The sequence below is a fragment of the Meleagris gallopavo genome, chromosome 31 (genome assembly GCF_905368555.1).
Source record: "Meleagris gallopavo chromosome 31, MGAL_WU_HG_1.1, whole genome shotgun sequence".
Classification (NCBI taxonomy): domain Eukaryota; kingdom Metazoa; phylum Chordata; class Aves; order Galliformes; family Phasianidae; genus Meleagris; species Meleagris gallopavo.
The window spans coordinates 19,654-33,952 of NC_139434.1; the positions used below are offsets into that span (position 1 = coordinate 19,654).

Sequence of the window (14,299 nt, forward strand, 5' to 3'; positions counted from 1 at the left end):
TCACAAGCAAAAAGAGATACTAATATTTATATTTCAGGAACAAATTTCAGAATAAGGCCTTAAGGAAACAAGTAAAACAGACTGTAAAAGAAGAAACAATAGACAGAAAACAACTGGAGCTGTTGAACACCTAGAATATCATGGTTATATAAATTCAGACATTCAAACCACGAATCCTTAAACTCATTTCTGAAATGGAATCTTCCAAGCCACTTATATATGAAATACTTATCAGGCCTACATTTAGGGAAGGGAATCACCACATCCCCAAAGCTAACTAATTGGGATGTTTGAATGCGTAACATTCTTCTTCCAGAAGTATTCTGATATTCTATACCATTTTCCTGGTTGTTCAGTGCACACAAGCAACAGAGAAAATTAGCCTGTGTCGAGCTCTATGCTGCTATCACTAGATTGCAGCTGGTACCCAACACATCATTTAAGGCAAGCTGGGCTGTCTCTGTACTGCAGTACATTTTCAGGAGTACTACAGCCATACCTGTGAGAGGTCAGCCAGTAATGAAGCAAAACTTTCAGGCTCATGCTCGTCCCAGAAACATGTAAAAATCTATCCAGTCCTTGTCCATTTGAAACCACTTCATTCAGTCTAGGGACGTAAGAAAACACATTTTTTAAGATTTAATACACAGATGAGACCATACCATGAAGCTCAGCATGAAGTGATGCTGTGCATTTCCACCTCCCCTGATAGAATAAAAATGTAATGAAAATGCCAGAGCATGGACAGCAAAAGCGTAACAGGAGAAATCCAGAAATCCTTCAAACACTGAAAACAAAACGTGCTCGATAGGTTAATAAGTTGTCACGGAGTTAACGAGATCAATCTACACCCGTGACAGGGGGCGGTAGGCCCCTGCCCTCCCCTCCCCAGCCCACAAAATGGGAAGGAAGGGAGGAAAACAAAAAAACAGCGGCAACAATCTATGGAGGAAAACTTATTTTACTAATTATGATATTGAAATTGAGACTAATAAATCAAATAAAACAGGAGCGAGAGAGAGAGTTCCCGATACCGATTCAAACCTGAAAAGCTTGGAACGGCCACGAAAGCACCTCCAGCACCCACTGCCAGGCAGTAAGAGACCACCCCACCCGGAAGGGACAGATCCCATGACTTCTGTAATGTATAGGGATAGGTGCCTGGAATTGGAGCATTAACACTTTAACTCCCAGTACACTACATGATGTTTTGATGCGGAATACTGAGAACCAAAACAAAACAAAAAAACATAAAACCATGACATTCCACCCCTTATTCTACATCACTACATCATGCTTAATTTATATACATATATAAGCGAAAGATGATTAAAATGCATTACACACACGTCTATATCCATATACATAGAATTATCGACTGCACTCCCCCAGCATCAAGTTTCCTTGTGGTACACATTGAACATCCTCGTTTTTTTGCATTACCCACCAAGTGGTCCCAGGTCCCTGGGCAAAAACAGTTCCATGGAGAGGTTGCCCTTTCCAGAAGCTGGAAGAACCCAAACTGCTTTTCCCAACATGTTCTTTACATGTGCAACAGGGACTTTATCTCCATCTACGGTAAGTAGGGAGCTGGATTGGGTAGGACCATCACGATTGATAGATCCTCTGGTATTGACTAACCAGGTGGCTTCTGCCAAATGCTTCTCCCAGTGCTTAAATGTACCGCCTCCCATTGCTTTCCGCATAGTTTTTAACAACCCATTGTATCGTTCAATCTTACCTGAGGCTGGTGCATGGTAGGGAATATGGTAAATCCACTCAATGCCATGATCTTTGGCCCAAGTATTTACAAAAGAATTTTTAAAATGAGTCCCATTATCTGACTCAATTCTTTCTGGGGTACCATGTCGCCATAGGACTTGTTTCTCAAGACCTAATTTGGTATTTCGGGCGGTAGCATGGGGTACCGCATATGTTTCAAGCCACCCAGTGGTTGCCTCCACCATAGTAAGCACATAACATTTACCACTGCGAGGTGGTATATGTTATGGCAAGGTGATATAATCAACCTGCCATGCCTCCCCATATTTATACTTTAGCCATCGCCCTTCCCCCCAGTGTGGTTTCATCCTTTTGGCTTGTTTGATTATGGCACATGTTTCACAATCATGAATAACCTGTGCAATAGTGTCCATAGTTAAGTCCACCCCTCGGTCTCTAGCCCATTTATATGTTGCATCTCTCCCTTGGTGGCCCGAGGTCTCATGGGCCCATCGAACTAGAAATAGTTCACCCTTGTTCTGCCAGTCCAGATCTATTTGAGCCACCTCAATTTTGGCAGCTTGGTCTACCTGATGGTTATTTTGCTGTTCTTCAGTAGCCCGACTCTTGGGCACATGAGCATCTACATGGCGCATCTTTACAACCATATTCTTTGTTCGGGCAGCAATATCTTTCCACAATTCAGCAGCCCAAATAGGTTTACTCTTTCTTTGCCAGTTGTTTTGCTCCCACTGCTGTAACCGTCCCCATAGAGCATTTGCCACCATCCATGAGTCAGTGTAAACATAAAGCATTGGCCACCTCTCCCGTTCAGCAACATCCAAGGCCAGTTGGACAGCCTTTACCTCTGCAAATTGGCTCGATTCTCCTTTTCCTTCAGTGGCCTCTGCAACTTGTCGTGTGGGGCTCCACACAGAGGCTTTCCATCTGCGATGCTTTCCCACAAAACGACATGATCCATCTGTGAACAGAGCATATTTCTTTTCATTTTCTGGTAGTTCATTGTATGGTGGGGCCTCTTTTGCACGTGCTACTTCTTCTCCTGGTGATGTTCCAAACTTTTTGCCTTCAGGCCAGTCCATGATCACCTCTAGGATTCCTGGACGGTTGAGATTCCCCATCCACGCTCGCTGCGTAATCAGCGCAATCCACTTACTCCAAGTGGCATCAGTAGCATGATGGGTGGAGGGACCCTTTCCCTTAAACATCCAGTTCAGCACTGGCAGTCGAGGTGCCAGAAGGAGCTGTGTTTCTGTACCGATTACTTCGGAAGCAGCCCGAACCCCCTCATACGTGGCTAAGATCTCCTTCTCAGTTGGAGTGTAGCACTCTTCTGACCCCCTGTAGGCTCGACTCCAGAATCCCAGGGGTCGGCCTCGGGTCTCTCCTGAGGCTCTTTGCCACAAACTCCAAGTGGGACCTTTCTCTCCAGCAGCAGTGTAGAGGATGTTCTTCGCATCCTGTTCCATCCGTACTGGCCCCAGGGCCACGGCACGGGCTATCTCTTGTTTAATCTGCTCAAAAGCCTGCTGCTGCTCAGGACCCCACATAAAATCATTCTTCTTCCGTGTCACCTGATAAAGGGGGCTTACAATGAGGCTGTAGTTTGGAACATGCATTCTCCAAAAACCCACTACGCCCAGGAACGATTGTGTCTCTTTCTTATTAGTGGGTGGAGACATGGCACTGATTTTGTCAATCACATCTGTTGGGATGTGACGACGGCCATCTTGCCACTTTATACCTAGGAACTGAATCTCCTGAGCAGGTCCTTTCACTTTGCTCCACTTAATAGCAAAACCAGCACACAGAAGAATTTGGATTATTCGCTCTCCTTTCGTGAAGACTTCTTCTGCTGTATCGCCCCACACAACGATATCATCAATGTACTGCAGGTGCTCAGGAGCACTGCCTTGTTCCAATACAGTTTGGATCAACCCATGGCAAATGGTTGGGCTGTGTTTCCACCCCTGGGGCAAATGGTTCCAAGTATACTGAACGCCCCTCCATGTGAAAGCAAACTGTGGCCTACATTCTTCAGCCAAAGGAATGGAAAAGAAGGCATTAGCAATGTCAATGGTGGCATACCATTTGGCTGCCTTTGACTCTAGTTCATATTGGAGCTCTAACATGTCCGGCACAGCAGCACTCAGTGGGGGTGTGACTTCATTCAGGCCACGGTAGTCCACCGTCAGTCTCCATTCTCCACTGGCTTTACGTACTGGCCATATGGGGCTGTTAAAGGGTGAGTGAGTTTTGCTGATCACTCCCTGATCCTCTAGTTGACGGATCAACTTATGAATGGGGAGCAAGGAATCCCTGTTGGTGCGGTACTGCCGTCTGTGCACCGTTTTTGTGGCAATCGGTACCTGTTGCTCTTTTACTTGCAGCAACCCCATAACAGACGGATCTTCTGATAGGCCAGGCAAAACAGACAGCTGCTTAATGTTGTCTTTGTCCACAGCAGCTATCCCAAAGGCCCACCGATACCCCTTAGGATCCTTGAAATGCCCCCTTCTGAGGTAATCGATACCTAGTATACATGGAGCCCCTGGGCCAGTTACAATAGGATGTTTTTGCCAGTCCTTACCAGTGAGGCTTATCTCAGCCTCCAACACAGTCAATTCTTGAGAGCCTCCAGTCACCCCAGAAATATGGATTGATTCTGTCCCTTCATGACTCGAGGGCATCAGAGTGCACTGTGCACCAGTATCCACCAGTGCCTTATACTTCAGTGGTTCTGACGTGCCAGGCCATCGAATCCACACAGTCCAATATACTCGATTATCCCTTTCCCCCCCCTGGCTGAGGGCAGGGCCCCTCTATTCATTACCTGTGATAAGTGGAGCAACTGCACTGGTGATTGATCTGCTTTGTAATTCTTTCACCCGTGCTCGTAGTACAGGAGTAGCTTGGTCGTGCCATTTTCTCATGTCTTCTCCATGGTCACGTAGGTAACGCCACAAGGCAATTCGCGATGTATTGTTCCTCACTGGAGCCGGAAAGCGTCTGCCTTTAATAGCTGAGATTTTTGATGGTGCCCATGAGCAGGGAGTTCATTGTCGTTAATTAGTTGGATTCACATTAGTTTGATCAGCTCCTTCAGTAGACTCTTTTGATTATCCTGATCTTCACCAGGCATTTCTGATACTGGCACAGGTTTGTCACGATTAATCAGTAGAGACATTTGCTCCTGCATTTCATTCAGTTGGTTCGTTACTTGTGAGATGGCAGCAATGAAAGCGTGAGTTGGGGGTAGCTGTTGTTCGTAGTTTTGAGCGTAAGAATCAATTCAAAAACTAAGGGTATTCTCTCTTGTTCCCAGTATCTGTCATTAGCTGACAGTAGTGTACCAGCATATCTGTCTGGTGCTGTTGCTATGAGTCTCTGCCATATCTCAGGCATCGTCCTCACTCTCTCAGGATCGCGGTCTTGTCGTGGGTGGTTAGGAACAAAGTTAGGGTCAAACAGCATTTCCACCACAGCCATTTCCCTCAAATACTGGATACCCTTTTCAACTGTATGCCATCTTTTCATCACAGGCTTCAAGCCGTCTTTGAAGCAATACCTTTCTTTCACGGCTATTAGCACTCGTTCCCAAAGGGTGGCAGACTCATCCAAACATCGACCAATTCCTCGGTCAATAGCTGGGTCTCTGGCAATGGCTCCTAGTTGGCGACCTTCATTACCATCTAGAAACAAGCTATTGGCCCCGCGGTCCCAACAACGAACCAACCAGGAAACAATAGTTTCATTCGGGCCCCGTGTGAACTCCTTTCTTGAACCTTGGATTTCAGTCATTTTCAGGGGCCGACGGGTAGTAATAAGGATGTACTCATCATCAGTCTCTTCTGCATGTCTCTTAGTTTTTCCTTTTGCTTTTCGTGATGGTGGTGGTTCTGAGGAGGGCCCCTCGCCTGGATCTGCCTCCTCCTCCTCCTCCGCTTCTTCTTTTTTCCGTTCTAGATGCGTGGACTCGTTTCCATTTCTTGCCTTCCACAGGAGCAACTGATATTGTTACTGGTGTCTCTTGTAACTGATCAGATTTGACTTGGAGATTCTCCACTTTGGCTTGAACCTCAGCTCGGAAACTCTCTCTCTCCAGAATAGTATTATATAGGGCACGGTAAGCACAAGCCAAACCCCAAATAAGTTGTACCTCCTTAGAGTTATATAAGCCGCGCTGTCCCTGACTCAAATACTGACTTAGTTTCTCAGGATCCCACAGATGTTCAAGTGTAAAATCCCATGACACTGCAGGTCCCCTTGCTTTTAAGATCTTTCCTAAACCTCTCCATATTCCCTGCCAGTCAGCACTCTCTGGTTCTGGAGGAGACTCCTTCCCTTTGTAAAGGAATATAATCCAGGAAAACAATAGCACGCCCATGAGTATTAATTCGAGATTCGAAAACCGTCTGACAAACCGATAAGGAAGCCTGGAGACTGGCCTGAACGTTGTGCTGTTTGTAAAATTAGCCATTCCATCTGGGATGTGAATGTCAAAATTCAGACCATACCACATTGCATACAGGTACCATGCAGGTATCTCCGTCAATGCCCTTAAGTAGTTATATATGAACATAATTCCACAACAAGTAATTATGGCCCTGATAATTTGCCAATAGGTTGAGAGTAACATGACGGCTTGTAAGCCTTTACTCAACACCCCCACAATGAAAAGTGGGTTCATTGCTGGTGTCTATTAAAACAGGGGTTAATGAATTGAAACTGACAAGAGGAAGGAGGAAAAAAGGAAAAAAAAAGAAAAAGGCACTACCCAGACTGAGCAGTGCTCAAAGTTTACAAATATCCCAGAACACTGGCAGCACGCCTAGTCTTTCAAGGTCAAGATTTCCAGCACAGAAACCTAAACTACTGATGATGCTCCCTAACGAAGCTCTCTAAGAGCAGAGAGAGAGATTCGTTCTAAAAGCTAAGAAACAGAGCTGCCCGCATTCTCCACCAAAAATCAGTCACGGAGTTAACGAGATTAATCTACACCCGTGACAGGGGGCGGTAGGCCCCTGCCCTCCCCTCCCCAGCCCACAAAATGGGAAGGAAGGGAGGAAAACAAAAAAACAGTGGCAACAATCTATGGAGGAAAACTTATTTTACTAATTATGATACCGGAATGCAAGATAACACAATATAATACAATCTGATTGAAATTGAGACTAATAAATCAAATAAAATAGGAGAGAGAGAGAGAGTTCCCGAGACCGATTCAAACCTGAAAAGCTTGGAATGGCCATGAAAGCACCTCCAGCACCCACTGCCAGGCAGTAAGAGACCGCCCCACCCGGAAGGGACAGATCCCATGACTTCTGTAATGTATAGGGATAGGTGCCTGGAATTGGAGCATTAACACTTGAACTCCCAGTACACTACATGATGTTTTGATGCGGAATACTGAGAACCAAAACAAAAAAAAACATAAAACCATGACATAAGTTATAAATTGCACCAGCCCTAAGGACTACAGTAAATGTCTCCATATATGGCAGACCACAGTTTCCCACAAAAGTGCATTCCCACCAATGCCAAGGAACTGAAGAGTTTTTAGTCAGAGAGGGAGACGATTCTCACTTAAAACTGACCCATCTGAAGACTAGTCATAGAAACATATAATAGAACTATAGAATGGCCTGGGTTGAACAAGACCTCAAAGACCATCTAGTTTCAACCCCCTTCCTGTGGTCCTGGGTAAGTCTCCCACTTTTGTCAGCACAAAGCAGCCAGAACCTTAGCAAGGCAAGGTGATCCATCCCAAAAGAGGTGCCTCAAAAGACAGGTACACACTGTTGAGTGCGACCTCTCTCTTCATACTTGCAACACACCTAGCTCATAAATACGGACATTCAGCATGAGGAATGCTTCCTCCTAGTGGACACTGCACTCGCTCCAGCAGCACCATGATGGCAGAGCTCCCCATAGGGCTACTATTTACTCATGCTAGAAAAATTAAGTTCTGGGTCACTTAGGGGCAGCCAAATGTTCTCCAAAAAATGGAGTAATTAGGAGACTGAGTGTACAAGAATGTGAGGTAAGCAGAAGTGGGAAATTACAGTGTGTTTCTGACTGCTTTTATGCATTTTGCTACACTGAGATTAAAGGGCATGTCACTTTTCTGCCAGCTCTTAGAGAGAAGGATGTGTATTTACCAAGATGCTTACCAGAGCAAGTTACAGCTGGAAATGTAATGCACTACCGGTCACCGGTTTACCCTCTGACAATCTGAAAAGTTACCTGACACTCAGAAACTGCAGTGCACATTTGGCAGTCCCTTTTGCATCCCTCCTTCACTGTGCTCTCTGCTACAGACTTATACTCCATCTGGGAACTGCACACATCCCTTCACTTAGAGAGCAATGGGATTAATGCAACCCCTAAACAAAATATGAAGTGTAACCCAAAGCACACCTTCACAACAGACCTGTGGAGAGATAGGAGTCAGCATTCCAAGACTGCAGGACAGTCCTCACAGCTCCTCATGAAAAGCCAAGCAGAAATGCTTCTGATGCCCCTGCATTTGGGTCAGGACTACAAACTATGCTTCAGACCCAGTCACCACCTCCTGAGTTTGGAATTTAGGTAACAGGGAGCTTGCTGCATCTAGAAGCCTGAAAGCCATGTGCAAGGTCCCATTGTGTTGTCTAAAATGTATCCTTGCTGTTCTCTTCTAACACAGTAGTGTTATTATTGTTATCATCCATAAATGAAAACTATCAAGCAGCAGTTCAATACTATAGATTTTTTTATAGATATTATATCACAGGACCAAGATTTTACATATTCTATTTCAGCCAAAGCTCTGACTCATCTCCTGTCCCATGCATTTGCACAGCAGCGGATGAGAAATCAAACTCAGCAGCACCTAAGCACCTTGAGGCTAAAAGCTGAACTTGAACCCAGCTCCTTTCTTCTCCTAAAACCATTTCCAAAGCAGCTTAACAAATGGGAACCTTTCAATGTATTTAATTTTTGCATCCTTCTCGACTCAACCTCCCTTCAGAAATATGATCCTTTACAGAAACCTCCAGGGATCCCATCTTTTGATTTACTGGAATAATATTCTAGTGCAAAAGTACAGTGCCAGAGTTTGGGGATATGAAAAATGATACAACTTCTGTTCCACTGACTCTCCTTTTCATGTAATAAACTACTACTGCACTATGCAACCATAATAGGACAATTTTTCTCCTGCTACTGTAACTGTTTAGTATCCACCAAAAAAAAAAACTGAATGGCACACTCTTTTTGCTATTGTTACTTGACATCTTTCACTCTAGCATAAAACCTGATTAATTCCAAAGCATTTTAATGAGATTTAGCTTTCATTGTTCAAGGTGCTGTACGTATGGTTATGATCATTCCTTTCTAATTTTTTTGTAAGATAGGGTCCAGTCATTTCACTCATTACAGTCAATGTCTAAAGCAGCAAGGCTGCTACTAAACAGGAGGGAAATCGACTTTTTACACAGGTAGATAGTGATAGGACAAGGGGAAATGGTTTTAAAATAAAAGAGGGGAGATTTAGGTTAGAAGTTAGGAGGAAATTCTTTACCCAGAGTGGTGAGGCCCTGATACTGCTGCCCAGAGAGCTGTGGTGCCCCATCCCTGGAGTTGCTCAAACCGAGGTTGGATGGACCCTGGGCAGCCTGATCTAGCTGTGGTGTCCCTGTTTGTTGCACGGCAGTTGGACTAGAAGGCCTTGAGAGGTCCCTTCCAACTCTAAGGATTCTGTGATTCTATGACTCAGTGACAGTTCTGGTTTATTGCCTGACAGCACTAGGTTTGCTTAGGAACAATGTTCAACCAGCTTATACTCATCACCCTAAGTTTCAAAAATACAGAAATTCAACTTCAATGCAACCTGTGGTTCTTTTCATCAAGTCTACTAAAAACAGCGGCATTTCCATTCACCCCTTTCTCAATGAAAAAAGTTGCAAAATAGGAAAAATCACAGAATGGCTTGGGTTGGAAGGGACCCCAAGGATCATCAAGTTCCAACCCTCTGCTGCATGCAGAGCCACCAACCTCCACATCTGGTACTGGATCAGGCTGCCCAGGGCCCCACTCAACCTGGTCTTGAACACTTCCAGAGACAGGGTATCCACAGCCTCTCTGGACAGCCTGCTCCATTTTACAAAATAAAATAAGACACAGCAGATTACCCTTCTTTTTCACCCACAAAGCTGTGGGCTGTGGAGATAGCAGTCAGTGCACTGAGATTACCCAGCTAAGGTGCTCCTGGCCCATGGCACACATGGGACGTGATGCTCCTTCTGCAAGAGAAAGTCAACCAAAGCAGTACCTGGGGTAGGAGTGAAGGGGAGCCAAGCTGCTCACAAGGTGGTGCACAAAGGGCAGGGAAGGCTGGGATCCTGACTTTGTTTCCCTGCAGACACAGGAAGCTTTTATCATGTTAATACTGAAGTTTTACAAAGGAATCAACTGGAAAATAGTGACAGGTTCAAAATTAGAGACCTCACAGTCTACATTTCAGATCTAATCCCACAGACCCTATCAGCACAAAATTACTACTGGCTTTGACAAGTCATGCGTAAACTGCAGGAGCTGCTAGTGGGAACAGAAAGCACTGTGCTGAAAGCAGAGATCTTGGGAGATCGTCACCCAGTGGTTTACGCTCCTCTCTTCTGTTGGGTGATTTTGGCTCCAAACATCACTTCTGTGGGGAAAGGTCATTGCCAAGCGGTAGCTAGGCAACAGCTGAAGAGTTGTGGCAGTCAGAAAGTGCCAGTGTTTTGTTTAACTTTTTAAAAAGTGACGGACAGTCCTCCAAGCAGCCAGCAGAGCCCCCCCACAGGAAGCCACTTCAGGTGATTTTATTTCTTAAGTAGTTCGCATATTGGAGCCAAATGAAGCTAGGAACTAATCTGGAAAAAATTACAATATAAACACAGAAAAGCTGCTTGAATTTCTGCCTGGCCATGTTTTGTGCTGCACCAAAACTCCAGCTTGCAAAAGGCAATGCTGAGAGGCTGCCGATGAGAGGACAGCTCGCTGGGGATCTTCTCCCCCTGCTCATCTCCATCTGCTGATGCACAGATGCAGATCACGAACCCAGCTGCATGTTCAGGGAACCTAAGGGTCTGCCAAACATACCTCCAATTATCTCGTTAACAGCTGCATGAACCCAGGCTTTGAGGGACTTTGGATATGCAAAAGCTTCAAGCTATACTGGTTGATAATGCCGCCATGTGCTTTCTTAATCATTTTCATTCCTTTTTACCCCTCTTTCAATGAACACCTCAAACCTCTATGCAACAGGGTTGAGTTCCCAGTGTCTGTTTTTACCATACCCCAATGATTGCTGGCTAGAGCAACTTTAAAAGTAGGATCAAATTGGAGTGTATGTCCATACTAAAATCAAAGCACTACTGAAATGCAGGTGCTGCAGGGCTAGAAGGCCTTAAGCCTGCGTACAGAAGTGCCTTTTGCAATTTAAGCAGATACTCATTTAGCACACATTTCAGCAGCCAAAAACCAAGCCAAAAGCACTCCTTTGCCTCATCTGCGCTTTGATTCATCTACCTGAAGCATTTAATAGTGAAGAGAGCAAGGAAGTCAAAAAAGCCTTCCAGCATCTCATTCTCAGTCAACTCCCAGCTCAGAAACAGGGACACTAAGCAAAGGGGTGAGCAATGCGTTTTGACTGGCTGGATCCTTGGTACCTTCAGCTCTCAACATACCCCTTATAAGCACACAAACGCGAGCAGGCCAGACTGTGACCTATTTTCATTCCTCTGCACCCTTCCCTTTCTTTACACAGAGTATGGTACCATTGTGAAACTGCCACTGAATTTCAGTTTCATAACAATGACGAGAGGATTGTAAGCGGCCACACACTGCGCAACTAATGGTGCAACCCTAAGAATTGCTTCTCCCTCTCCATCCCATCATGATCTGCCTTGACAGCTTCCCTAAGTGACTGCACGGAAGTTTATTCCACATCCTCTCTGCCTTTGAAGACCTTTACAGTGCCAGGACCCTCCAGCTACCTGGCACAGAGACCAATGCACCACAGCCAGGCAGAGTCCAACGGTGGCCATTGGTTTGTGCTGGTGACAGCAGCAACTCTTGCACCAGGCATAAGCTCAGATGTAAACGACTACTTGAGTAATTTAATATACATTGGAAAGGCTGGAGCTTATCTTTTAGGTAACTTTAACTATGATCTTCAAATGATGGTCTATTATGTCAACTGCAAAGCAAGCCTAACCTAGTGCTTCTATGTAATACTAAATGACAGGAAAATAGGGATAGAAGTCCTCTCAGTATTATTGCAAGAATAGACTGATTCCCAGCTATTTTTCATCACCATCCTATGAGGAGACAGTAAGCCTTAACTCCTACCAAACTCTGCAGCTAAGTCTTGGTCCAGATACACTGAAAGCTGTTTCAGTGTTTTGATAGTTTGATACCTACTGTGGCTAGCATAGCTCCCCAGACCACTCCTCTTTTTGCTGCAAAGGAGCTTGTTGCACAATACCAGGCTGGTGTTGCACAGTCCTAAAAAACACTTTGCTATTAACCTAATTAGCTGGTTCATCTTTTCAGCCCCATTTAGTATTAAGTAAGCACCTGGATGCAGAATACTTTCTCCGGAAACTAAGTGCAATTCAAGTGTTTATCTCGCACATTAACACAAGGGATACCACCAGTGGTCCAACTTGCTGTCAAGACAAGTCAAAAAAATAATGCTGGGCACACTGGAGACAAGCAGGTCACGAAAAACACATCACAACAAAACACATAAAACTCATCCTTTCATGAATATCTGAATGGGACAACCACTGTTCTCCTTAGAATGAGACAATTACCATTTTCTTAACTACAGAAGAACTTTATATTGATAATCCAACACACAAGAGTGATTCACACAAGAGTCTCACAGAATTTCAGGCTGATGCTTGACCCAACAGCTCAGTTCTTCCATACAGCCACAAATTTCCCCAAATACCTGCTGGATAGAACCTACCATTTCATGAGCCTCAGCACATCTTCCAGAGAAGCCTTGGATTGTGAAGGGAGGCTATAGCCAGGCACTGTGTTTCTGGCTGAGTTCTTCCCTACAGCTAATTGACCCCACTGTGAAAAGAAAACCTCAAGTTTTTCTGCATTCCTTCTTGTAGTGCTGCTTTCCAGAATACTGGGGCTCGTAATATCTCCATCTGATAGACTGAAGTATCACCTCATCTCAAAAATCTTCTCCCTGTGCAGGAACAAACAGATGATGAACAAACACGCCTTTTTCATTACTACTTTCACTTCCATCTGAGAGCAGGCTGTGGAGCTTTTTGGTTTCTCTGAGAAACAACGCCTACTTTCCAGCTCGTAAAATTACAGGGTTTGGTCATCAGGTGAAATTTCCTTAAGCTCCCATTTTTTATTCACATTGCCTTCTCCGAAGCTTTTGTTTTGAAATCACTGGTTCATAAATAGTATAAAATACATGAGATGCCATGATCCTCCTCCCATTTTCCTTGCATCACAGACAACAGAGACATGCGCAGTGACCCAAAAGGTATGGTATAGCACACAAACAAGTGAGCAATGCCTGTTTCTCAGCTTTTTAATAAAATGCTGTTTTCATTTGTGTCCTCACAAAGGTGAAACCTGTTACCTCCACTGAAAGACTGGTCGCAGCACTGAGCTGCCAGAGTTCAAGCAGTGTTTGGACAATGCTCTCAGACATCAGGTCTGATTCTGGGGTAGTCCTGTGTGGAGCCAGGAGTTGGACTCCATGATCCCCATGGGTTCCTTCCAACTCAAGATATTCTATGCATCTATAAAACCAGTACTGAAGATGAGGACTTGCTGCAAAGCTTTAAAACTTACTGTCAAGCCATTAAAATAAATAAATAAGCCACAAGAACATAAAGAAAGCTTTCATGTTCGTCTTGCAAACTTAGAATAATATAGAATTGCTCAGCTTGGAAAAGACCTTCAAGATCATCAAGTCCAACCACAACCTAACCATACTAGCCTAACTAACAACCCTTCACTAAATCACATCCCTGAGCACCGCATCCAGATGGTTTTTAAACACATGTGTTTAAACCTCCCTGGGCAGCCCATTCCAGTCCTTAACAACCTTTTCTGTAAAGAAGTTTCTCCTGATATCCAACCTAAATCTCCCTGGCACAATTTGAGGCCATTTCCCCTCGTCCTGTCACCTATCAATGAGAAGAAACCAGCCCTGCTCTCGCTGCAATCACCTTTCAGGTATTGGAAGAGAGCAGTAAGGTCTCTCCTCCGCCTCCTTGTCCCCAGACTAAACAGCCCCAGTTCCTTCACTCTCCCCTCGTAGGGAATATTCATCAAGACCTTCATCAGCCTTGTTGCCCTTCTTTGGACCTGCTCCACAACCACAAGGTCCTTTCTGTATTGAGGTGCCCAAAAACTAAACACACTACTCAAGATGAGACTTCACCAGTGCTGAGTACAGGGGCAGGATAACTTCTCCAGTCCTGCTCACCACACCATTTCTGATCCAAACCAGGATGCCATTGGCCTTCTTGGCCACCCGGGC

General features: G+C 44.8%; 1 protein-coding gene across 1 annotated transcript; it reads right to left on the reverse strand.

Annotated features, from left to right (window-relative positions):
• Positions 1 to 974: 974 nt before the first annotated feature.
• Positions 975 to 10,355, reverse strand: LOC146542409 (uncharacterized). The gene has a single exon (XM_085212399.1). The coding sequence runs from the start codon at positions 4,431 to 4,433 to the stop codon at positions 2,007 to 2,009; it is 2,427 nt and encodes an 808-aa protein (XP_085068525.1). The 5' UTR covers positions 4,434 to 10,355; the 3' UTR covers positions 975 to 2,006.
• Between the last annotated feature and the right edge of the window lie 3,944 nt (positions 10,356 to 14,299).